Here is a 26,829-nt window from a genome sequence, read left to right on the forward strand (position 1 = left end):
TGAGTTGGAATTGACTTGATGGCAGTGGATTTGGTTTTATATCTTGTATAATAGGTGAATTTATAGACAGGCACTTAAAGGAGAAAAGTGTAAACCGGAATTCCCAGGAATTAGTGCTACAAATTACCTCATATTTTTACATTCTGGAAAAATATTCAAACATTGAATTCCTTATATGTATCAAGCCATGTGAGGTATTGGGGATACTAATTTGAATTAGTCTGGTCCTGCCTTTAAGGAGAACAAGCTCAGTGGGAAGACAAGTAAACTCAAGTTTATAAACTATGGTGTCTTAGTAATCTAGTGCTACTGTAACAGAAATACCACGAGCGGGTGACTTTAACGAACAGAAATTTATTTTATCACTTTTAGGAGGCTAGAAGTCCGAATTCAGGGCACCAGCTCTTGGGGGAAGCCTTTGTCTCTGTTGGCTCTGTGGGGGTAGTCCTTGTCTCTTTAGCTTCTATTCCTTGGCTCCTTGATGATCTTCATGTGGCTTGGCATCTATCTTCCCCTGTGTCTGCTTCCTTCTCTGTCCTAATCTACCCTTTTAATATCTCAAAGGTGACTGGCTTAAAACACACTCGACACTAATATGACCTCTTAACATAACAAAGGAAACCCATTCCCAAGTGGGAGTATAACTACTGGTGTGTTCTTGTTGTTAGGTGCCGATGTGTCAGGTCCGACTCATAGTGACCATATGTCCCACAGAGCAAAACACTGCCTGGTCTTGCGCCATCCTTAAAATTGTTATGCTCGAGCTCATTGTTGCAGCCACTGTGTCAATCCATCTCGTTGAGGGTCTTCCTCTTTCCCACTGACCCTGTACTTTACCAAGCATGATGTCCTTCTCCAGGGACTGATCCCTCCTGACAACATGTCCAAAGTATGTAAGACGGAATCTCGCCATCCTTGCTTCTAAGGAGCATTCTGGTTGTACTTCTTCTATACAGATTTGTTCATTCTTTTGGCAATATATTCTTTTGGTATATTCAATATTCTTCACCAACACCACAATTCAAAGGTATCAATTCTTCTGTCTTCCTTATTCATTGTCCAGCTTTCACATGCATATGATGCAATTGAAAATACCATGGCTTGGGTCAGGCACACCTTAGTCTTCAAGGTGACATCTTTGCTTTTCAACACTTTAAAGAGGTCTTTTGCAGTAGATTTGCCCAATGCAATGCGTCCTTTGATTTCTGGACTGCTGCTTCCATGGGTGTTGATTGTGGATCCAAGAAAAATGAAATCCCTGACAACTTCAATCTTTTCTTCATTTATCATGATGTGGCTTATTAGTCCAGTTGTGAGGATTTTTATTTTATGTTGAGGTATAATCCATACTGAAGGCTGTGGTCTTTGATCTTCATCAGTAAGTGCTTCAAGTCTTCTTCACTTTCAGCAAGCAAGGTTGTGTCATCTGCATAACGCAGGTTGTTAATGAGTCTTCCTCCAATCTTGATGCCCCGTTCTTCTTCATATAGTCCAGCTTCTGGGATTATTTGCTCAGCATACAGATTGAATAGGTATGGTGAAAGGATACAGCCCTGACACACACTTTTCCTGACTTTAAACCAATCAGTATGCCCTTGTTCTGTCCGAACAACTGCCTCTTGATCTATGTAAAGGTTCCTCATGAACACAGTTAAGTATTCTGGAATTCTCGTTCCTTGAAATGTTATCCATAATTTGTTATGACCCACAGAGTCAAATGCCTTTGCATAGTTAATAAAACACAGGTGAACATCCTTCTGGTATTCCCTGCTTTCAGCCACGATCCATTTGACATCAGCAATGATATCCCTAGTTCCATGCCCTCTTCTGAATCTGGCCTGAATTTCTGGCAGCTCCCTGTCAATATACTGCTGCAGCAGCTTTTGAATGCTCTTCAGCAAATTTTTGCTTGCATGTGATATTAATGGTATTGCTTGATAATTTCCACATTTGGTTGGATCACCTTTCTTGGGAATAGGCATAAATATGGGTCTCTTCCAGCTGGCTGGCCAGGTAGCTGTCTTCCAAATTTCTCAGCATGGACGAGTGAGCACTTCCAGCCCTGCGTCTGTTTGTTGAAACATCTCAATTAATATTCAGTCAATTCCTGGAACCTTATTTTTTGCTAATGCCTTCAGTGCAGCTTGGACTTCTTCCTTCAGTACCATCGGTTCCTGATGATATGGTACCTCTTGAAATGGTTGAATGGTATGATGACTCTGCGTATTCCTTCCATCTTCTTTTGATGCTTCCTGCGTCATTTAATATTTTCCCCATAGAATCCTGCAACTCGAGGTTTGAATTTTTTCTTTAGTTCTTTCAGCTTGAGAAATGCTGAATGTGTGAAAAATCAATGCAACATAAAAAGATGAAGAGTAATCAATTTTCTTTCTTATTTTTTTGGATTTAAATTATCTTTATATAGCATGTCAATACATTTATCCTGGTAATAAATTAATATTTATAGCTATCAAAAAATGTTGGATGCTTTCCAAGTGAAATGGTTCTGGGCGTGTACGCCAAAGTCTATGTAGAACCAGTTGACTTTATATTCAAACTCCAAAGTGTGGCAACATTAACTTATTGAAGAATGGAGTGTCTTCACAGTAAATCATGATCTAAATAGTTTGAGTTTATAAGGGTTTTGATTGCCATTTCAGTTCCTGCAAGCTACCAAGCCTGATGATATAGAACTAACAACTTAGAGACAATGTTAATCCAGGCTCCTAATTGTACAGATGAGGGATCCACTAGCCTTGCCAAAGACTACAAAGCCAGTAAGAGACAGAGCCTGGACTACAAATCAGTTGAGGTGCTCCAGAAACATGTTGGGTTAAATAAGGCACAAATATCACACAAAATTCTAGTTCATATCTGAAAAGACCCTGGTTTCACTTTCTCCTTAACAAAGGATTGAATCCTGATATGTTCTTTTGCACTTCACAGATTTAGAGACCTGGTTGCTTTGGAAACAAAATCATTCCCAGTGTTGCGGGTTATCACTGAACACTGACTGCTAGTGCTGTTTATGCTTCATTTCTCCTGGGATGTTTGGATTTGCCCAACTTTTCTTCCTGTTCTATACTCAGAATAGATCTACATTAAGGGCGTCTCTTCTTGTTTGGAATTCAGCATCAGCAGAAGGAGCCAACGTGTTATCGATAGCTACAAAGCCATCAACATTTGATTTCATTTCTCCTCATGGCTCATTCCAGTCAGTCATCGCGTAGTATTCTGCTGTTCATTTGAGCTGTCGCTGGCTCCAACAGCTTCTGCAGAGCAGTTGTGGATTACTTCTGGCTGTCAGTGTCTCACCTAGCAATGAGATTTCTCATCACATCAAGAATATGCCATACGATGTTTCTGGTCATCCCAAGCATTCCAGCATACAACTTCTGGTGATTTACTGTCTCAGACTAATGGTTAAACATAGCCATGCTGCTGGCAGACAAAAAAGGCCATTCACTTGTTTCAGTATAAACCCCAGTAAGTGCGTGCAGCACATTTATCAATCAGTTACAAGATGTTCATATTCTGGCAAGCCATTTTTCTCTCTAGTTGCAGGAGCCATTCCCCAAACATCCTGCCAGACAATAGTTTTTTTTTTTTTTTTTTCACTTTTTATACACACAAGAAAGTTGTATATATAAAGGGAAGTTTTAGATTTCCTTATGTGACTCTAATTTTTGCTGCTCTCAGCACTGCAGCAAAGGAAGCCTGGTGGCTTATCTTTATGTATTTTTCTCCAGGGCAGTATTTCTCTGTAAGAGTTTATGTCTGGTTTGGTTGCAGGTTATAGGTCCACTAGCTGTGCCCTCCATGGTCTTATTTACTTAGAAAAGGCCTCCTGTTTTCAGGCTCATCTTAAGGAAGTGAAAGAGTTATTACAGGAGCTTCACCTTTCAGGAGTGACCTGATATTGTAATAATGCTGAAAGCATTGCCGCCAGCCCTAAAGACTTGATATTAACCCCCAGCTGGAGTGCAGTTTCATTAGCCTTTTTTTTAAAAACAAGCAAACAAAAATCCAGCCGTAGAAATATTACTTGCCCTGATCTGGCAGAATCACTCAAACATTTCACTTCCTAAGTTGGCATGTTTTGCTCCTCATTCTTCCTTTGGCTCTTTTGTCTTTTTATCTTGTCCTGATTTTAAAGGAACGTACTGAATATCAACAAGAAAACTAAATATTCTTTGATCATTTCACTTTTTGATTTTTCTTTCTTATTCAACTAACTCTGAGCTCTGGAGAAATCATGAGCTCACTCTGTTTTCTTTTTCATAGCACGCCCAGCCCTGTACACGTGACGTGTAACAGGCGCTACAGCCATGCTTACCAGAGCGTGGACATTTTAATAATGACGAGACTGAGGAGGCTAACTTGGTGCAGTCACTAGAAGTACAGTCCTGACAAGGAAGCAATATTCTGAAGTTTAAAACAGGAAAGGTGATGTCAAATTTCAAAGGAAGGGCTGATTTTAATAATCTTCATTACCAAGCTAAAAGTACAATCCCTTTTTTTTTTTTAAGGAATACCACTGACTTTGAGGTAGATGATGCTGTTATCAGATCTTGAAGTAATTAGGTTTAAGATCGGACAAAACCGAGGGAAAGAAAACACTGGCTTGAAATCACCTTCCTTTAAAACTCAGGTAGAAAACTAAGAACATTTGCAATTCAAAGTTGTGTGAAAATTAGGCATGTCATGTCATGTCAGGTCAGGTCAGGTCATGTCATGTCATGTCATGTCGTGGCTAACTTCTTTAATGGAAGATGAATGTGGCTGTCCAAGGAAAGAACCCACAGGCTAATGGCACAGCAAGCAACAAAACTGTTGTCCCCGGCGAAGAGGATTGTAACTTTGCATTTGATTTTTCCAACTTCGCTCGTTCCCAGCTGTTCAAGATTTGGATTCCTAAGGCATTCTTCAGCATTTAATTCTTTGTTGGTGGAAGGGGCTGGGACTGTTCCTCCACACATAAACTGATCTTTGTCATAAATCACTTTTATAATGAGAGAGCAGCTAGGACACGTTGCTACATCTTCCCCATTCTCCAAATCCTCCTTAGTGATACAGAAGTTATCTCCACACGGGCGGGGGTAGAAATACGAGTCTGAGTCATCATATTGGAAGTCCTCGATCTCCACCTCGTCGTGAAACACAGCCATTATTACTAGGGTCAGCAAAAGGGGTGACGCCCCGCCGTCTCATGCCGCCTCCAGCAGCCTAATTTTATGTGGCTCCAGCCCGGCGGGGCGCTTTCCCAGTAATCAATTTTCTTTATGGCAAATATTGTGGAGGGCAGAAAATGAAGGAAGAGGGAAAACTGTGAATTATGTAGATTTGTAGCCAGTTGAGACATCTGGGCGGAAGGCTTAACAGCTGCAGAACTTTCAAATCCTTTTGGGTCCTATATGCTTTCCCACTAAAAAATAAAAAAAAGATTGACTCTTTCAGTGATTGGTAGATATTGATCCCCAGATAATTCTATTCATTCATCCATCCGTCCATCCAATATTGATCAGCATTTACTGAATGCTGAGGATGGAAAGGTAAATTACACTTCTCTGCAGACACTGAAATGTGCTGTGGTAAAGTCTCCAAGGAGCCCTGGTGGTGCAGTGGTTAAACGCTTTTCTGTTAACTGAAAAGTCAGCAGTTGGAACCCACCAGCGGCTCTGCAGAAGACAAGACCTAGCGTGATCTGCTCCCATGGTGAGAGTTCTACTCTGTCCTATAGGGTCGCTATGAGTCAGAATGGACTCCACGACACAAAACAACAATAACACATAGTCTCCAAAGATGGCTTCCACTGAGTCCTTCCCTCCCTTTTGCTATTTTCCCACCCCCTTTTTTTTGAATCTGCGCTGACTTGTGACTTGCTTTGACCAATAGAATGCAATAGAAGTTATGCGTGTCAATTTCTGGCCTAGCCTTCAAGAGACCTGACAATTTCCACTTTCTACCCTGAAGCCAATCACTAGGGAAGAAGTCTGACTCCCCTGACACCACTGTGGTGTGAGGAAGCCCAAACTAGCCTTGTAGAGGAGCACTGAGGGAAGGCCTTGTAGAGGAGCACTGAGGCACCAGACAAGTGAGTGAAGCCCTCTTGGAACTTCCAATTCAACCCAGCCACTAGCCGAGTGCAGCCAAGCATACAGCAGAACTGCCAGATGAGGGCAGTCAACCAACAGAGATAATAAATAGTGGTTGTTTTATGCCACTGTTTTGGGGTGGTTTGTAGATAACTGAGACAAATAGCATCATTCCAGGTCAATTGTCAGGGCTATTCCCAGGACTTGCTGATATCTGAGGCTTTCGATGCGATGGAGAAGTGGTGATTTTGGAGGATTCAGGCAGCCAGACTACTGGTAGGTGGCAGAGAGACCGTGTAGAAAGGGGTGGGCACCATGCATGCACAAAAGAGGTGACGCTTAGATACTTCTATTTATTTGCTTGTGAAATTTCTCACGCCTTCCTTTCAAGTGTAGATTGTTGTTGCTGTCCATACATTATTCCCCATTCCCAGGCAAAATTTTGTCCTGCCAAGCCAGGCCTGCTTATATTAGTAAACTACTATTTGCATGTAAAAATGGAGTATAGGTGTATATCTCCAGGGAATGCTTAGGAAGATAACTATCAAGGAAGGTCAGGGAGAGAGGATGCAGGAAAACAAGTGGGTGAGTGCCCTAAACTGTCACATAGTTTATAGCTTTGCCTGGGAACAGACCTACCCTGGAAATTGTTGCCATTCTTTAGTTGGAAACCTTTTAATTTATTGATCTAACGTTTATCATTCACCTTCAGGCCACTGTATCAGTCTCTGAGGACTCAAAGATGAAAACACAGTTCTTGCTTTCAAGATATTAATCACTGCTTGATGAATAGATTCTGGGGCTATGGTATGTTCTGGCCTCATAGCCGTTTAGTTCATCAAATGTTTCCCTGGAAGGACCACACCACCTGGCGAGAGGGTTCATTTTACCCCTTTAGTTAAAAGCCCGTATATGAAATATACACAATTTATATTGTATATATATATTCCCCCCAATCCTTTCAGCCTCAAATATACCCAGCTCTGCTTGCTTCAATCTCTAGATCTAATTTTTTGTTACTCAGCTTGAACTTGATTGATCCCTGATGGATCACAGACTTCTCCATGGTGATTCTGAACCTGATGCTTCTACAGCTCCAAAATGGGCCCCCCAGTCATCATAATGCAGACTTTTCCAAAGACCAATGTGAATTAGAGCCTCAAATCTATGAATTGGTCCTACGACAGCCCTCTCATGCCTGATAGAAATCTTTCAAAAGCTTCTGATTCCACTAAACCTCAACCTGCCCAATTTTTTGAGTTAGTTGTATCTTCTGTCAAATTAGAATTTTAAAAATAACAGTGTCAAACTCTTAGAACTTCTTATAAAGAAAAAATTGCATCCAGCTAATGGTAAACTCTAGAAATTTAGGGGCAGGTAGTCAAAGAGAGAAGCAAAAAGTTTGAATAAGCAGCCAGCCGGGTTCTGGATAATCAAGTAATAAAGTCAATATTGAATAAAATGGCTGAGCCCAAGTGTTAGCAATGAGTTTTTCTGTTTGTTGAAAAAGGTATTTCCAGATAGTGAAAGTGGTATGGCTCTAAAATTCTCAACCTGAGCCATTGTGATTACGCTTCTTTTGATTTTGTTGAAACCATCTAAACTGATGACGTGCAGAAGCCAGTGAGAAATGGCATTCATGAATTCGCTATGCCCATGCCCTGCCTCTCCAGTGCCATGGAGGCTGCCTCTGGCTATGTGATGGTGCATTTGGTAGCTGGTGTATAGTCAGGACTGCCTCTCTCCTCTCTGTCCCCCTGCCCCCACCCCATTTCTCTTCTAGCCCTGGCATTATTTAGCTGTGTAGCCTTGGGCAAATCAATTTCTCTAGGCCTCAATTTTCTCATTTAAAGAATGAGGAGGTGGGATTAAGCCCATTATTTTATTAAAAAAAAAAAGTCATAAACAACAAAGAAAGAAAAAGAGTCAGAAAAGAGCAATGGAGCAAAAGGAAACAAACGATTTGTATTAAAGTCCCATCGATAATTCAGGCATGCTGTGCCATAAATTGCCACTGTCTAGATTAGATTATGTTGCTTCTTACATGATTTCCCACATGGAAATTCTATTAGAAATTCTCCAAAACTGGGATCTGATCCACTTTTTGACAAGGATTTTCTCATTTTGGATTATCCGTTCTCACTCTTTCCTCCTCTTTGGTTCTTTGTGATATGTTTCTCCTCAAGGATTCTTCTAGGGCATATATTTTTTGTATTGAAAATAGACATTTTATTTATACAAGGTACAATTTCAAAATACAAATCATATAATATGTAAATATAATATACAAGAAGTATAAATATAAATGTATACATATGTTTACATTTTAATGTCACTGAGTTCAGCATTCTTCTTTCTGAATCCTTAAGTCAAGAGAATCCATTGGGCATGGCTTTTTTTCCACCGGTCAGTGATCCCTTTCACTGCACTATGGAGCACCTAACTGGAGATAGAGTTCTTAGGAGCTGAAATGCTGGTGTCATCCTTTAGGCATCTCCAAGCCAGGAAGAGCCTTGTAATTAGAGCCTCAAGTATTCTTCTTTTATTTGTAAACTACAAGTCTGGATGAAGGATGGAATAGATAGTCAGGTCGATAAACTGTCCTGAATAAATGTTATAAGGAAATAAAACCCTAAGGAGGAAGACCTGAAGCCTTTAACTTCTCCCTGGAAAGCTTCAACGGCTCTGACTTTGGGAACTTGGCCCGTAAACCTGTGGCATGACATGACAGTCAGCCAGAGTCCATCTATGGCTGGAGAACATACCCATGCAGGAGATGCTTGGCTGAGCACTGTAAGTAAAGTAATGCCAGGGATGTTTTATTATTCTGGTGGGCTTTTTCCTGACACCTAACTCCTTGAGCTTTCTCTATGTTGTCTTTTGCTAAAGCAGAGTTGGCTCCTATGCTTCAGACATTCTGGGCTTGGTTTTCCCCTTGAGTTTCATAATCGTGTTGGAAGCCTTCTATATCTTCCTCTCTGTTGCTAGTTTCCCCAGTCATTGGCATATCTTCCATGTTATCCATTTCAACATTTTGTGTTGGGGGATGTTGCCTGAAAAGCAGATAATTTACAAGTTTTGAAAAGAAGACAAGGTCATCCTCAAATCAAGTAACATTAAAATTAAGATAATTATTATGGAATGTGTATGTCTAGCACTGTGTGGATTATATTAGCAGACATAGGCCTCCCTCTCAAGAATCATAAAATACTTAGTCTTCAATTTTCTGTGTCACTCAAAGGAAGAGAAAACCTAGATCTGTGAAACTTACAGACAGTATTTAAATCCTATTTGGTATTTTCAACTTTCCCATCCACCAAAGATTTACCAGTCCTGTTACAGCAACTCACCCTCCTCCCACCACCTACCTTGCCAATCTTCTACTAAAAAGTCATAGTTCAAATGGCAGGAACAAGAAAAGAAAAAGAGTGACTAGGAGCCTAGCTAAGCCAGACTTGATAATCTTGATAAAAATAATTTAACATTTATAAAGCACTTAGTGTTAGAAAAACAAACAATAAATATATTAAGCAGTCCTTGGATAACCAAGCATGGGGGAGGCAGAATATTTTAATTTCATATGCTTGCCCGCCTGTCAGTGGACTCTCTCAAATTTTTAGGCCCTGAGTATCTGGGTCAGCTCTTTCTTCCCTATAACCTACCTCCTGAGGATAAGCAATTTGTTAGGACATTTTAAGGGGAGCAACTTGAACTCCTTGAAGTGATAGCTAAGCTATAAATCAGGACTTTAGGTCAACTCACTGAAAATCAATTCGCTAAGTGTCAATTTGTTGACAAATCTACCTAATAAACATTTTGCACAAAACTACTTTATGGAAAGATCGATGCACCAAATGACCAAGTAATCACACTTAGCAAATTTACCAATTCTTATTAAAGATATATTTGAATATTTCTTTAATATAAAACCCAGTGCTGTCGAGTCGATTCCTACTCATAGCGAACCTATAGGACAGAGTAGAATTGCCCCATAGGTTTCCAAGGAGCGCCTGGTGGATTTGAACTGCCGACCCTTTGGTTAGCAGCCATAGCACTTAACCACTACGCGACCAGGGTTTCCTTCTTTAATATAGTCAGTGCATATTTTCCTTTTGTGAGTATATTTATTGGCCATATATATCAAATTTACAAATTGTTTTTAAGAATATATTTTTAATGTATTATTCTTAAAAATATTTAGAGTATATTCTTTTTTAATATATCCAATGAATATAGTCATTTTATTTTTTTGAATATATTTTTGAATATAATCAATCATTATAATCTCTTAAGATCCCAAATTCAGCATTTTATGTGGAAACTTTTCCATTTTTAATGATACTCTGGAATCCTTTAAAAAGTCATTTTCAGTTTTACCATCATTTTAACATGTTTAGGGTTGTTTTAAGTGGCCCTGGTGACGCAATGGTTGAACTCTCGGCTGCTAACCAAAAGGTCAGTGGTTTAAACCCACCAGCTCCTCCATGGGAGAAAAGACCTGATGGTCTGCTCCAGTAAAGATTAAACCTAAAAGATTACAGCCTAGGAAATCCTACGGGGCAGTTCTAGTCTGTCACATGGGGTCGTTCATGAGTCTGAATGGAGTCAGCAGCATATAACAACAGGGTTGTTTTGACAATTTTTAAAGTAATATATCAACCGTAGCTTGTTAATTTTCTCCACTATTTATGAAGTTTGTGGCATTTCTCATCGGTTGAGATGGTATTAACAGCTTTTGAAGATTTATGTGAAGTTTTAAATGACAGGTTTTTATTTTGGCTCTACAGTAACATTTCAGGAGCCCTGGTGATGCAGTAGAGCCCTGGTGGCGCAGTGGTTAAGAGCTCAACTGCTAACCAAAAGGTCGGCAGTTTGAATCCACCAGCCACTCCTTGGAAACGCTATGGGGCAGTTCTACTCTGTCTTATAGGGTCACTATGAGTCGTAATCGATTTGGAGGCAACGGGATTCGGAATTTGAGAAGCATTTCATGGAGTGTTCATTTTGTCAAAGTAAGGCTCGAAGGGTGGTTTACTCTTTATATTGATATAATATTTAGGAAGGAATATTTTATAACTAGTAACTAAAAGTTTAGTTTCATCAAATATGATATTCATTCATTGCATAATACCGAGGAAGCATTTCATAAGAGCAACCACATCAATATAGAATTCCAAAATATTGGTTACTAGCTGACAAATGTACAAACTTAGGGCTAATATGCCATTTGAGACCTTAATGAAAGAATGCTAAAAATGCCTGAAGAGTGGAAAAAATAAAAGCTGAAATTTCAGCAAGTGGTGGCAAAATCTTGTCATGGGTGAAATGCTGACATGCAGAACCCGAATTATTAGAAATACAAAATTAAGACTGAGAGAAAAAGTATATTTATAAGAAAAATATATGCATATTTAATGAGTATATTCAAGAAGAATATATTCATGAATACATCATAAGGAAAACTGATAAAAATTGGTGTATCCATCAATTTGGTCATTTGGCACAGTATTTCTCTCTGAGCTGACTTTTGATAGATATATTGGCCCCCTTCCATCAGTCAGGCTCTTGTTGCACCTGTTTTTAGCTGGTTGTCTGAGAACTGATGTGGGAAGTGAAGGGCTCTATAGGGCTGCCTCATGACAGTTTGGCTGTGACACTCCTTTTGGTCAGTATAGAATAGCGTGAGTGTGCGATCAGGAGAGGGATTCTTTGATAGGGCATTCAGGGAATCATTATAACTCTTTTTCTGTAGGGAAGGAACTTGTTCAGTGTGATTATCTTGGGTACTCACCTTGTTCTTTTGTAATATGCCAGAAAAAATAGCACACCTACTCCAGAAAGCAGGATGACAGATGTGGGGACTGCCACTGTAAAAGAACAGAACTAAGCTGGTATCACGCTAAAAGGCCCAGTAGTTGATTCATTTCTAAAAACCTAATAATTTTCGACAGTTTACGTTCCTGGCAGGGAGAGCCAGATGCCTTCCCAATCAACTTACTGTTATTAACGTTTCTCGAGGGTCCATGTAATTCAGTTTATTCTATATCTTTGCTACCAACACTGCTAGTTCAAACTGTCCTTATTTGTATTTGCTCATATCCCCTGCTCCTAATCCTTGTCTTTTTGGAGCAAGGTAACAGGAATGACGAGGTGGGGTGGGAGTAAGTTAGAAGGAAAGTAAGAGCCTCACAGATCAAAAGCTGGGGTGAAAGGATGGAAACACAATGAGGAAGAAGCAGCCAGTACTTTAGGGAAAGAAATACCTCCTGCTAAATCCAAAGTTGAGAAGATAGAGGGAAACTCCTTCTGAGTTGCCCCTGGCATAACTTCCCCTTTTTCTTCAACTTCACAGAATCCTGATTTAGCAATGATAGTGTGCGCTGTCATTTCTCTTCCAATTTCATCATTATTTCTTATTTGCAACTTTTTATGGCAGAGGAAGAGTGGTAAGGAGAATTAGGGATATTAAGGAGAGTGAGCTAATGACAGGAAAAGGAAAATATATGTTTTGATGGAGTAGCAAGGACAGTCTGGACTGGTTGGGGGACTTATGGGTAGAAGGCCAGAAGTCAGGGCAACACCTAGATTTATTAGGCTAGGAAGAGTGGGATCTTTATGTGGAAACAAAAGGGCTTAGCCTGATGGCAGGGTAAGCATAACTATTTTTAAAAACATTTGCATCAGTAATGAACTCCAAGCCGATTTGGCCAATTTGCCTTAATATTGTGAAATCTCCCTGTTAAAATCACCCCAGCTGCCTACAACCCAGAACATCTGGAGACAGCAGTAGCCTCACTAGAGACCATGAATCACATGTCTCATGGACTGTTACAGCTACAAGGATAAACAATTGTTTACAAGGATAAATATTTATGGCTTGGCCTTTCAAATGTAATCTATTGAAAAACAACTAAATATAAGGATATGGAGGAGAAACACTCAGATTCTTTGCTGGGTAGTTAAATTGGTACAGTTTTTCTCAAGGGCAATTGGAAACATGTAACAAAAGTTTTAGAGAAGACCGTATGTATACTAACTCTCTAATTCCACCTCTAGGAATTTATTTTAAGGATAGAGATGGCTGGGCAAAAAAATATATACAGGAGTATTCCCTGAAGTATTGTGATAAATAATAAAAAATAATATAATAATAATTTTAATTGAAATCTCTTATCAATAGAAAATTAAATAAAGCGTGGTACACCCATAATATGGGATTCTATTCAGCTATTATTATCATGGGGGCCCCGGGGGTGCAGTGGTCAAGAACTTGGCTGCTAACCAAAAGGTTGGCAGTTCCAGTCCACCAGTCAGTCCTTGGAAACCCTGTGGGGCAGTTCTACTCTGTCCTATAGGGTCGCTATGAGTTAGAATCGACTGGATGGCAATGTGTCCATAATATCGTTAGTGAAAAAGTTGGCTGAGATAAAAATGAACCAAAAATAATCTCCAGCAAGAATGTGTGTGTCCACTTGCACGATAAAAAGTCCGGAAGAACACATACCAAAATGTTAACTGATGATGGCATTAGAGATAATCCTTATTTTCTTTTTTAAAAAATGTTTATTTTGTTCCTGATATTTTTGCATTAATATTGTATTCAGAGGACTCACTTAACATTATAAAAAGAAAACAAAACAACTCCTAAGTAGGTAAAAATAAGCATAGAAAATTGTTCCAAAAGAGCTAACTGAAAACACAGAAGTCGGTAGATATTTTGAGTTTTCAGACTTAAGATTAATCACCATCATGACTAAGGAAGATATATTAAAAATCTTGTACTCTGTGGTGAGCTATTTTTTCATTTTGGCTGATAGGCAGGGCATGCATTTATTGTAGATGGAGAAATTTATTGGAAAAGGCAAGTTGATGTAAATATAGCTCTACTTTCACAATGCTTCTTCCTGTTTCTTTTTAATGAAAATAAAAACTGCAGAATCGAGAGAAGAGGGCTCCTGAGACAATGATAAAGCAATTTGAATTCAGTGACTTAAACTGAGACTATTAGCCTCTTCCTCAGTTATATCCAGGGAAACTTAGTGAGGAAATCGAAACCAGAATCACTAAGACAATGGCTTAACATATCGACTGCCAGGTTTCCACCCTTTTGTGTTTCCTAGGGGATTTGTGGATTGGAGAAACAGGGAGAGAAAGAGATTTGGTGAGACAGAGAAGAAGTAGAGGGAGTCTGAGGGAGGGAGGAGAAAAGACTGATTATTGCACTCTGTTCTCTGTTGTGTACCATTGAGTCAGTTCTGACTCATAACCACCCAGTGTGACAGAGCAGAAATGCCTTATAGGGTTTCCTAGGCTGTACTCTAAGGAAGCAGGTTACCAGGTCTTTTCCCCTGTGGAGTGGCTGGTAAGTGCGAACCATCGACCTTCCAGGTGGCAGCAGAGCCCTTAACCATTGTGCCACCAGGGCCCCTTCATTATTATGCAGGAGCCCCCAAAGCCCAGTAGCTCCCCCTTGACTTCTGCAAAAACCTACAATGCATATTGGGTTTAAGATGGAGAAGGCAGTGAGGCTGCTGGTGGCCAGCATTTGGTATGGATGATGAAAACATCCTCTATGTGTCCATTCCTCTCATTCAAGAGATTAACGCTGAGGAAATGGAGACCAGCACCTTGCTACTCAGATGTGTGGCTAGAGCTCAGCATCAGCAATTTAAAAGAGGAAGTAACAAAAGAGCTTCTAAAATTAAGACATAGGCATTTCCAAAGCAAACCTGGCAATTGATACAAGCACAGGATCATAAAAGATACCAATACATAAGGAATACTCATTTCTTAGCAATGCCCAGACAAGCAAGATCAATAAGGGAACAGTATTACTTATGTCATTGTGACCATAAGTGCTGTGTGCCGGCATTAGATAAAGGCATTCTTAAAGTCAGAAGATCAATTCATTATTCTTCGGTGGTGGCTTTTTTTCTCACCCTTCTAAGCACATATGTGGTGGGTACTCAGTACATAAGTGCTGTAGGTACTCCATACATATTTAATTGATCAAATTAAATCTTCAACGTTCCATAAATTAAAGTAACATTTGCCTTTTAATGAGAAATCTGCATTTCACTGCAGCTTAGGAACATGCTGGGCCTAGAGTTGGAACTCAAAATTTACTTTGAATGAATGGATGAAAGATATAATAGACACAGTTTCTGTTAAAGATGAAGAATATTTACTGTAACAAATTTTTTTTAGATGTGGGAGGTTAGAGACATAAATATGATCTAAAAAATAAACTCTTCACTCCTAGTGTGCTAAATGATACGGCAGAGTAAACACTGTCATACGTGACATTCTAACCTTTGACTTTACAATCAGGAGTCTTCACGGAGAGCCAACCCAAGAACCAGAGACCAGATATTAGAATAACTGAAAAAATTTATTGCTAAAAAGAGCTGGCAAATCAGCCAGTAGATATTTAAAACAATGAAAGTATAACTACACTTCCTAAGTATTTGTCAAAATATAATATTCCTCAAATTCATTTACTCATTCACTCATTCATTCAACATTTGAGTACCTACTATTTATTATTTTCTGTTGTACAAAAAAATAAATAAATAAATAAAAGTGGTGATAATCATTTATATAACTTATATAAAAAATTATAAGGTTGGTAGTATCAATGAACTGATTGTCAATATTTACAGAGCAACAACTATGGTAAAGTATCATTAACTAATTTTATTTAATAAAGATGAGCTCAATTGATTGCTAACTCATGCAGAAATATCCAAGGAACCAGTGAGCATCTCTGCCACTTGTAACTCTGACAAGGGCATACTCTTGGGTCTCATGGTGACTGGAACTTTATGTGGCATACACATAAGGCACTATCACTAAGTATTTTTTAGAAACCTAGCATGATTTTAATTTTAGTTTACACCTCATTAGCAAAGTAGTAAATACATTATAAGATATATCTTTTTTTTATCTCTTTGATGACGCTTACTTAGTTCCTCTGTCTTATAAAAAAAAGAAAAAACCAAACCCGTTGCCGTCCAGTCATCCTGACTCATAGTGACCCTATAGCACAGAGTAGAACTGCCCCATAGGGTTTCCAAGGAGCGCCTGGTGGATTCAAACTACCAACCTTTTGGTTAGCAGACATAGCTCTTAACCACTACGCCACCAGGGTTTCCCTTCTGTCTTATAGTAAGTTGTAAATATGTCTCATTTTTTCTTTATATTTAAGCAGCCTGAAGGAAATCTTACTCATACAACAGGAAAGATTTCAAGTTTTTTTTTTCTTTTAATTTCTATATCTTCACAGTTCTTTGCCACAGAGCTATCTTTGTCTATTGTAGGTGCTTAGTTAAGGTTTATTACATTTCATTTCAGAATTTTGGACAGAGTTTTTGATATTTTAATCAAATGAAAGCCATGAACTGGAAAAAATACATTTTAGCCCATAATAAAATAGTTCTTTGAAAATACATGTAGAAAAAAATGGACCCAAAATTTCACATTTAGGAATTTATCCTACAGATATACTTGCATGTATGCCAAATGATATTTTTCAATTAATCATTGTTTTTAGTATAGTCAAAGAATGTAAACAACCAAATATCTAAACAGGAGGTTGGCGAAATAAATGATGGCAAATTCATGCACTGGAATATTTTGTAGCTGTTAAAAAGAATGAGGTGGTTTTTTACTGTGCTGATGTGAGAGCATCTCCAAGATATGTCAATATATCATTAGATGAAAACAAACAACTTTCAGGACAGTAGAAATAAAATACCTAATTGTCTATGAGAACCAGTTGCCACTAAGGCATCCCCAACTCATGGCTACCCCGCGTGTGTCAGAGCAGAACTGTGCTCCAGTGGTTTTCGGTGGCTGATTTTTTAGAAGTAGATGGCTAGGCCTACTTGTGTGCACTCAAACCTCCAGCCTTCAGTTAGCAGCCAAGTTTGTTAACCATTTGTACTACCCAGGGACTCACCAAACTGACTAGCAGTCACTTCTATTTGCTTCTTTGCACGTTAACTATCTCTGGAAGGATACAATCAGCTCACTGAGACTACAGAAATCTGCAAGGGAATTTTCAGTCAGAGGTGGGATTTACTTTTTGCTGTCTATCCTTTCGTAACTTTTGATTTTTAAACCACGTGCAAATGTTGCCAAATTAAAAAATAAAACTATGTAAAAAGATTAATGTAGTACATGACATAAGGAAAAAATAGGTTGGCTATTTTATTTATCATTCTCCTCTTAAGTCATGAACATATTTTTGTTTCAATGTTATTGTCATTAAATGCCAGTTTTTCATGAAAATAATCCCAAAAGAGCCTTTCTAAAATGTCTTGACTTTGCATATGTCTTAATCATTTTTTAAACGAGTCTAACCAACTAACTGCTAAAATGACCAAAGTCACTTGCTGTTTTTCCAGATGACACTTGATACAGATAAAATGTAGCCACAAAAAAATTTGCAGAAAAATTTATGAATAGAAAATAGATTTTTTTCTCTGTATCAAATTATAGCCCAAGTAAGTTAAAAAAAAATTTTTTTTAAGTTGTTTTGTTTTGCTTTTTGTTCCTTATAAAGCTTGTCAGACAGAAGTATTAGATTCTTTCTCACTACATGCATTTCTCTCCCTGCCTCTTCTTTCCTGATCTTTCTCCTATCCTCTTTTCTCTTCTCTCTGAGCTCTCTCCTCTCCTCCCTTCATCTTTTTCTTTCATTTTTGCAAACACTTTTCCATCTTCCCCCTTATATTCACTTTGACATTCTTTCTTTCCCTTCAGCCTTAGTGTTGTGTGTTGTTTTCTATAAAAACAAGCCTTTGATACTGAGAAACTTGAACAGCCTCACTGTAAAGTACATGGTGGTAACACCCTTTGAAAGATTAGTTCAGCTTATGGCAGAAGAACAGTGTAATTATAATTATGGCAGCATTCAATCATGGTTTCCAATAAGTCCTAGACAGAAGTCTAGCACTGCTTAGTAGAACTGTAAACAGCTGAACAACGAGACCTTTTTTGTGAGGTATCAGTTCTCTGGTTTCAACATCAGCAGCCTGATGGTTAGAAACTACCCATGTTAAGCAATCATGTCAAATGAATCAAAAAACCAAAACCAAACCCCGTGCCATTGAGTCAATTCCAACTTATAGCAACCCTATAGCACAGAGTAGAACTGCCCCATAGGGTTTCCGAGGAATGGCTAATGGATTTGAACTGCCGACCTTTTAGTTGGCAGCTGAGCTCTTAACCATTGTGCTACCAGGACTCCATGTCAATTAAAGAATTCCATAAATAGGGTGATTATATAATGTATTACCTAAACTGAGATGCTTTTAAGAGTGAAAAAGAATTCTATTAACGATCATGCTAGGACAGCAGTCATCAACTAGGACTGGTCTGCAAACTAGAAGGACTACAGCCACCCTGATCATAAACGCGGCCAGACAAATGAAAACACTTACCAGTGACAGCTGAGGAATTACCAGTGACAGCTGTGGAATTGTCTGAAGAGGCATCTGCAGAAAAGAGATTACAGCTAGATTATGGCCATAGTCCCAAAGGCACTAATTTTCCAGTAAGCAGGAGAATTCTGGGCAACTTGGCTTTCACCTTAAAACCTTGGGAGATTCACGGGTGACATAACCAAACTCGCTTCGCCAAAGAAAAAGCGGAGTAACTCATTTAGATACTGAGCTGAATTTAAGAATCAGAAAAACCCTTATAAAAGATTCAGGTTACAGAGAGCTCCTCCATCCCTAGATCATGCCTCCAGACTGTGAAAAGCTTCCTCCATCTCTATTTTGAGGATGCAGACATTGTTCAGATTCCTGAAAAAGACTCTGCCCATACGGGTTAGTAAGGTTAGCCTTGTCACGCCTGGGAGATGGACTTATTTTCCAGCTGTTTCAGCAAGACTAAGGCGTGGTAGAGCGCAGAAAATGTAGACCAGAGCAAAGAAGCCGTGGCAGAGAGCAGAAGGCAAAAGGGGTAGCTCAGTCAGCCATGACTTTGGGTTGAATGACATAATCTATACAGTTGTCTTGCCCTAGATCTCAACCCAAATCTCAGAGGCAGCACATGGGGAATTGGCCTCTCTCCTAGTATGCAAAGCTGATGCTGACCTGGTGTCACGTGGAAAGTAGAGGGAGTTTGTTCCAAATTCTTTGATGCTGTCTGAGATGGGGCTGGAGAGGACCCATTCCTGACTATCCCTGTGGTTCCTGCAGAAGGTGGTTCTGACAGCATCCGCCTGGAGCCCGGTACGATAGCTCTCTCTGTGGTCACTGTGGTGTCTGACTTGGGGGTAGAAGCTTCTGGCTCTGTAGGAAATTCCAAGACATGGGGAACATAAATATTTCAAATAGAGTCTCCAGAAGAGGGTGTACTTAAGGACCTACTCTAGTGAGTCCAGCCCTGGGCCAGACCACCCCCAACAACCAGTTCTTTGGGAAAATCCCTTACATGGGTAACATATTCAGCCATCTGAAATGCTCATGGGACTTTTGTGAATTCCAGAGAATTTGCAGTTATCATACCACATCTAAGGAAAAGATCCCAAGAATTCTCAAAAACAAGTTTAATTCTATTTGCCAATAACACTTGGGACGCTGATTTTATTTTTTTTATGTCTTTGTACCAAAACTTGGAAATAAGGGGAAGCCTGTCTGGAACTTTAGAGGCTGTATTTGAGGAAAGTATCCTGATCTTTCAGGCAGGGAGCCCTGTCTTATGTTTAGGTACACAACTTCCTTGTCCCTAACTGTCCGATTGTTGTTGTTGTTAGGTGCCGTCGAGTCGGTACCTACTCATAGCGACCCTATGCATAACAGAACGAAACACTTCCCGGTCCTCAGCCATCCTTACAATCTTCATTATGCTTGAGCTTATTGTTGCAGCCACTGTGTCCATCTACCTCACTGAGGGTCTTCCTCTTTTCTGCTGACCCTGTACTCTGCCAAGCATGATGTCCTTCTCCAGGGACTGATCCCTCCTGACAACATGTCCAAAGTATGTAAGATGCAGTCTTGCCATCTTTGCTTCTAAGGAGCATTCTCGTTGTACTTCTTCCAAGACAGATTTGTTCGTTCTTTTGGCAGTCCATGGTATATTCAATATTCTTCCCCAACACCACAATTCAAAGGCATTAATTCTTCTTCGGTCTTCATTCACTGTCCAGCTTTCACATGCATATGATGCGATTGAAAATACCATGGCTCGGGTCAGGTGCACCTTAGTCTTCAAGGTGACATCTTTGCTTTTCAACACTTTAAAAAGGTCCTTTGCAGCAGATCTACCCAATGCAATGCGTCTTTTGATTTCTTGACTGCTGCTTCCATGGCTGTTGATTGTGGATCCAAGTAAAACGAAATCCTTGACAACTTCGATCTTTTCTCTATTAATCATGATGTTGCTCATTGGTCCATTTGTGAGGATTTTTGTTTCCTTTATGTTGAGGTGCAATCCATACTGAAGGCTATGGACTTTAATCTTCATTAGTAAGTGCTTCAAGTCCTCTTCACTTTCAGCAAGCAAGGTTGTGTCATCTGCATAACGCAGGTTGTTAATGAGTCTTCCTTCAATCTTGATGCCCCGTTCTTCTTCATATAGTCCAGCTTTTTGTATTATTTGCTCAGCATACAGATTGAGTAGATATGGTGAAAGGATACAACCCTGACGCACACCTTTCCTGACTTTAAACCAATCAGTATCCCCTTGTTCTGTCCGAACAACTGCCTCTTGATCTATGTAAAGGTTCCTCATGAGCACAATTAAGTGTTCTGGAATTCCCATTCTTTGCAGTGTTATCCATAATTTGTTATGACCCCACACAGTCGAATGCCTTTGTGTAGTCAATAAAACACAAGTAAACACCCTTCTGGTATTCTCTGCTTTCAGCCAGGATCCATCTGACATCAGCAATGATATCCCTGGTTCCAAGTCCTCTTGTGAATTCGGCCTGAATTTCTGGCAGTTCCCTGTTGATATACTGCTGCAGCCGTTTTTGAATGATCTTCAGCAAAATTTTGCTTGTGTGTGATATTAATGATATTGTTCTATAATTTCCACATTTGGTTGGATCGCCTTTCTTGGGAATAGGCATAAATATGGATCTCTTCCAATCAGTTGGCCAGGAAGCTGTCTTCCATATTTCTTGCCATAGACGAGAAAGCACCTCCACCGTTGCATCTGTTTGTTGAAACATCTTAATTGATATTCCATCAATTCCTGGAGCCTTGTTTTTCGCCAATGCCTTCGGAGCAGCTTGGACTTTTTCCTTCAGTACCATCGGTTCCTGATCATATGCCACCTCTTGAAATGGTTGAACATCGACTAATTCTTTTTGGTATAATGACTCTGTGTATTCCTTCCATCTTCTTTTGATGCTTCCTGCGTCATTTAATATTTTCCCCATAGAATCCTTCAGTATTGCAACTTGAAGCTTGAATTTTTTCTTCAGTTCTTTCAGCTTGAGAAACGCAGAGCATGTTTTTCTCTTTTGGTTTTCCATCTCCAGCTCTTTGCACATGTCATTGTAATACTTTACTTTGTCTTCTCGAGCTGCCCTTTGAAATCTTCTGTTCAGTTCTTTTACTTCATCAATTCTTCCTTTTGCTTTAGCTCCTCGACGTTCGAGAGTAAGTTTCAGCGTCTCCTCTGACATCCATCTTGGTCTTCTCTTTCTTGTCTTTTCAATGACCTCTTGCTTTTTGCATGGATGATGTCCTTGATGTCATTCCACAACTCATCTGGTCTTCGGTCATTAATGTTCAGTGGGTCAAATCTATTCTTCAGATGGTCTCTAAATTCAGGTGGGATACGCTCAAGGTCATATTTTGGCTCTCGTGGACTTGCTCTGATTTTTCTTCAGTTTCATCTTGAACTTGCATATGAGCAATTAATGGTCTGTTCCACAGTCGGTCCCTGGCCTCGTTCTGACTGATGATATTGAGCTTTTCCATCGTCTCTTTCCACAGATGTAGTCAATTTGATTTCTGTGTGTTCCATCTTGTGACGTCCATGTGTAGAGCCACCGTTCATGTTGGTGAAAGAAGGTATTTGCAATGAAGAAGTCGTTGGTCTTGCAAAGTTCTATCATTCGGTCTCCAGCATTGTTTCTGTCACCAAGGCCATATTTTCCAACTACTGATCCTTCTTCTTTGTTTCCAGCTTTCGCATTCCAATTGCCAGTAATTATCAATGCATCTTGATTGCCTGTTCAATTAATTTCAGACTGCAGCAGCTGATAAAAATCTTCTGTTTCTTCATCTTTGGCCCTAGTGGTTGGTGTGTAAATTTGAGTAATAGTAGTATTAACTGGTCTTCCTTGTAGGCGTATGGATATTATCCTATCACTGACAGCGTTGTCCTTCGGGATAGATCTTGAAACGTTCTTTTTGATGATGAATGCAAAACCATTCCTCTTCAGGTTGTCATTCCCAGCATAGTAGACTGTATGATTGTCTGATTCAAAATGGCCAATACCAGTCCATTTCAGCTCACTAATGCCTAGGATATCAATGTTTATTCATTCCATTTCATTTTTGATGATTTCCAATTTTCCCAGATTCATACTTCGTACATTCCAGGTTCTGATTATTAATGAATGTTTGCAGCTGTTTCTTCTCATTTTGAGTCGTGCCACATCAGTGAATGAAGGTCCCGAAAGCTTTACTCCATCCACGTCATTAAGGTCGACTCTACTTTGAGGAGGCAGCTCTTCCCCCATGATCTTTTGAGTGCCTTCCAACCTGGGGGACTCATCTTCCAGCACTATATCAGACAACGTTCCACTGCCATTCATATGGTTTTTATTGGCTAATGCTTTTCAGAAGTAGACTGCCAGGTCCTTCTTCTTAGTCTGTGTTAGTCTGGAAGCTCAGCTGAAACCTGTCCTCCATGGGTGACCCTGCTGGTATCTGAATGCCAGCGGCATACCTTCCAGCATCACAGCAACACGCAAGCCCCCACAGTATGATGAACTGACAGACACGTGGGGAAACTGTCAGATTGGCTGCCCCTAAACTGTAAGGCATGGCATAACTTTTCGTTATTCTTTTTTTCCATGAAAAATGGGTCTTCTATTGTGGTAAATCCAGTACTCATAAAATGCATCCTGGAGCAGAAGACATGAGCAAAGGGCTGTTAGGATGCAGTGCATCTTCACCTCTCTGGCTACACTGTTTTGGGCCACTTCCTATGCTCTCCTGGCCCTAGACGCTGTGAGAAGTTCTCATAGCCCTGACTTCTTTGTCACCACCTCCATGTACTGTTTCCTAGCCAAGCTTCCAGCACTCCAGGGCACTCTGCAGACAGAGTTCACCCAGTGTATTCACATCCCAGTGCAGTGGTCAGGTCACCCTGTGTCAAAGATGACACTCTCACATCTGAGTTTTCGGCTGCAGTTTGGTCTCAATAAGGGACATGTGTGACCAAGTATGTGGGACATGAAGGCAGGGCTGCGAGAGGCTATCTGATCAATCTCATCAATTGGCTGAACCAGGTAGGACGCAGATCAAAGGAATTTTGGAATTGCCTCAAACTCATATCTAGCTAGTACCTCAACAACCTCTTCCTCCTCCTGTTTGTAGCCAACCAAGTAGAAGAAAACCTCTTTTTAGCATCTCTGCCCTCTCTCAAGCAGTGGTTCTCAATGTTGGCTAGGTAACAATCACCTGAGGGACCTTTTAAAAGCCATGATTCCAAGATTGCTCCCCAGACCAATAGGGTTCCAAGGTGATCTCAGTGTGCATCCAAGGTGGAGAACCACTGCTCTAGGGAAGGTGGGAATGGGCAGTGCAGTGAGTGCAAACAGAGACGACTATACCTGGAGGGAAGAGTGGGGACAGGGGCCAGAATAAGCCACAAAGTGGATAACGTGCTACTAAAAAATCAAAATTTAAATGTAAAGTAAGATTATCATAGGATACAAGGCAGATCACCCCAAGATATTTAGCATCCAAGATTTGGAATTAACACTGGGATAGCGCTGAGGGAATTGGGATAGATGATTACTGAAGACTCCGTTGAAATACAGAACACTGGTGGTTTCATGCAATGCTTCTATAATAGAGCAATCATAGTTTATTTGCTGATGCTTAGCATTACTGGGAAACAATTCTCCATAGGTCTTTCATATTTCTAGATGTGTTGTGAGCAGAGGCACTGACTGCCCTTTCCCTGGACTGTGTTTTCAAGGATATATATAGCAAATGCCTTGAAAGAAAGAGATTGTGCTTGTTTTTGGAGCAAAGGGCAGACATTGGTTTACTGTCAATTATAAAAGATTCAGGCTCCCTAAGCTCAGGGCTCCTCTCCTATAATGCAGCCCACTGAATGTGCAGGCACCCATTTGGGACCATCCACATTGCCCTGGTGGGACTTGGGGACAAGGGAAATTGAAGCAAATATGCAGATGTCCCTGCTGTTTGCTGTGCTGCATAATAAAGTCCTTTGTCTCTGATCTGGGAGTGTCATGTCTTCTGCTGGCCTTCATGAAACTGGCAGGCTAACATGCAAGAAAGGTGCAATGTCAGACCTTTCACAGTTCTTGACAGGATAAATGTCTACAACTAAATCAGATCTGACATAGTAATAGATTTCAAACTATTATTAGTTATGTACGTATGAAACCTGGATAGCAAGCAACCTTGATGTATAAAAGAAAATTAAGCCAATGTAAACTCTTGTTCTTGACTTTGATAAAAGATTTGTTCTATTATTTTGCTCTATTTTGTTTGCAGTAGAATGCCAGCAGAGGTTTATGAATTTGAGACATTTGTGGGAACCTGGGTGGTAGTAGGGATAGGACTCCTCAAAAAGTTTCCAATATTCCTACCTTTTTTAGAAGGGGCGAAGCTTTCCAGCTGCGGGGTCACCCTTGCTGGTGCTACTGTGGAGGGTGACACAGGCATTTGATGAGTCAGGGAGGGGTCTCCTAGAGAGAAGATAACCACATGGCATTTACGATCCTGAGGGTGGAACGTGGGATGGTTTCAGAACTGGATGGGTAAATGAATGAACGAATCAATGGATTTAAAATATAGATATCTGATTTTCTGGGATAGGTGAGAAGCACAGGAAATAAGCAAGAATCAATGTTTCCCAATCTGCGATTTCCACACAAATGCAAAAACAGACTGCACACTATTTTTCTAGCATTTTAAAAGGATTGCACAAGTTAGATATCAAATTTCTTTTATTTTTGGCTGGAATGTGTTATGGATTGAATTGTGTCCCACAAAAATATGTGTCAACTTGGCTAGGCCATGATTCCCAGTATTGTGTGATTGTCATTTTGTCATCTGATGTGATTTTCGTACTTCTATGATGTTAATGAGGCAGGATTAGAGGCAGTTATGATAATGAGGCAGAACTCAATCTACAAGATTAGGTTGTGTCTTGAGTCAATCTTTTTTGAGATATAAAAGAAATAAGCGAGCAGAAAGACATGAGGACCTCATTACCACCAAGCAAGGAGAGCCAGAAGTGTGCGCGTCCTTTGACCTGGAGTCCCTGTGCTGAGACTCTCCCAGACCAGTGGAAAATTGATGACAAGAACCTTCCTCCAGAGCCAACAGAGAGAGAAAGCCTTCCCCTGGAGCTGGCACCCCGAATTCAGACTTCTAGCCTCCTAAACTGTGAGAGAATAAATTTATCTTTGTTGAAGCCATCCATTTAACTAAGACAGAATGACATCAGCTCAGTTTTATAATACTGGTTTTTCCATGGGAAAATAAAGTATTACTCAATAGATGCAGTTTGTTAGCAGGAAAAAAAAAAATCATTCAAAGCACAAGAGGTTGGAAAAAAACATAATAAAGGGAGGTGTTGATGGTAAAAATGTTGGGAATCTTTGGGCCAAATGATACCTAAAGATTTCTCCAGGCTTTGGGTTCTAAAATTCTCACCTTTTTCTTTTCTCCTTTCCTTCCTTCCCTCATCCCTGTTCAAAGCCTACAACTGTTCTCCATCCCAGATTTCATTCACCCAAAGGCCTTGGAGCTTTGAGGAAATATTAACTTTCCCTATAGCGAAAAGCCCATATTTTTGCCCTGTATTACAGGTTCCAGTGAGCTCCAGGACTGGGCAGAGTAAAAACTCCACTCTGCTCTCTCTACTGTGTTACTGCTCGTGCCCGTCCTTGCTCAGCATAACACTTCATTACACCTTGATGCCATGGGGAGCTCTATTCCCTGACTGTGTGATTCCTCTGCAACAAGTGGGAGGGCTTTCTCCTTGTCTTTTCTCTGAGGTTTGTATGACTGTCTTCACCTGGAGGAGGTGGGGGACGTAAGGGTAATCTAAGCACTACAAGTTTAGCTAGAAAAGTCTGACTCTTCAATGAGCCCTACAGCAGAGTGCGTTTGCTGTAGGACAACATTTGTCCCCCATCCCCTCAGAGAGGAGTTGAGAATATTCATGAATGTTATATGAGGAAATATCTAGCTTGCTGCTGGACATACACTAAGTACTCAATAAATGTTTGTTAAGTCAAAATTGTCTTCTAAGACCATGCGTGGATCTTTATTTTTCAAGAGTAAGGAAGAGGGAGAACAGAAGCGGGGCTTAGTATTCCTAGAAATAGCGCTAAGTGGCTTCCACCCCAAGATTGTTTGGCTTCTTCTGGGATGGTTATCCAGTTGTAAGTGGTTAAAAAAAAGTCAGTTTTCATGACCTTCCCCCATACTTGCTCTTGAGTGCTGCCTGGACACTCACCGTTCATAGGTGACTAAGCTAAGGGGATCTGCTC

At 40.0% G+C, this 26,829-nt stretch overlaps 3 protein-coding genes across 5 annotated transcripts in view; 1 reads left to right on the forward strand and 2 right to left on the reverse strand.

Moving 5' to 3' along the window:
• The window catches only part of FBH1 (F-box DNA helicase 1), a 96,555-nt gene extending 93,588 nt beyond the window's left edge, over positions 1-2,967 (forward strand). The window contains exon 20 of the mRNA XM_064284825.1: positions 2,947-2,967. Within this exon, the coding sequence (XP_064140895.1) occupies positions 2,947-2,952 (6 nt within the window). The 3' untranslated portion in view covers positions 2,953-2,967. The remainder of the gene's footprint in view (positions 1-2,946) is intronic.
• On the reverse strand, positions 33-7,848 carry LOC100656212 (diphthamide biosynthesis protein 3-like). The gene has a single exon (XM_023548950.2). It carries the CDS (start codon positions 5,166-5,168, stop codon positions 4,743-4,745), a length of 426 nt encoding a protein of 141 aa, XP_023404718.1. The 5' UTR covers positions 5,169-7,848; the 3' UTR covers positions 33-4,742.
• Positions 7,849-8,058: 210 nt separating this feature from the next.
• Positions 8,059-26,829, reverse strand: part of IL15RA (interleukin 15 receptor subunit alpha) — a 46,828-nt gene continuing 28,057 nt past the window's right edge. The window contains exons 3-7 of one of the 3 annotated variants that reach the window (XM_023548743.2): positions 24,916-25,014; positions 19,202-19,399; positions 18,542-18,595; positions 11,887-11,962; positions 8,398-9,148 (exon numbers count right to left, since the gene is read on the reverse strand). In XM_023548743.2, the coding sequence (XP_023404511.2) occupies positions 9,004-9,148; positions 11,887-11,962; positions 18,542-18,595; positions 19,202-19,399; positions 24,916-25,014 (572 nt within the window). In that variant the 3' untranslated portion in view covers positions 8,398-9,003. Of the gene's footprint in view, positions 9,149-11,886; positions 11,979-18,541; positions 18,596-19,201; positions 19,400-24,915; positions 25,015-26,829 lie in introns of all 3 variants that reach the window. The other 2 variants (XM_064284827.1, XM_064284828.1) reach the window with 2 other exon arrangements.

The sequence above is a fragment of the Loxodonta africana genome, chromosome 4, assembly GCF_030014295.1.
Source record: "Loxodonta africana isolate mLoxAfr1 chromosome 4, mLoxAfr1.hap2, whole genome shotgun sequence".
In the NCBI taxonomy this organism is placed as follows: Eukaryota; Metazoa; Chordata; class Mammalia; order Proboscidea; family Elephantidae; genus Loxodonta; species Loxodonta africana.

Bases quoted from the DNA above. Each gene is read 5' to 3' on its own strand.
- LOC100656212 (XM_023548950.2), bottom strand. From the start codon at position 5,168: ATGGCTGTGTTTCACGACGAGGTGGAGATCGAGGACTTCCAATATGAT.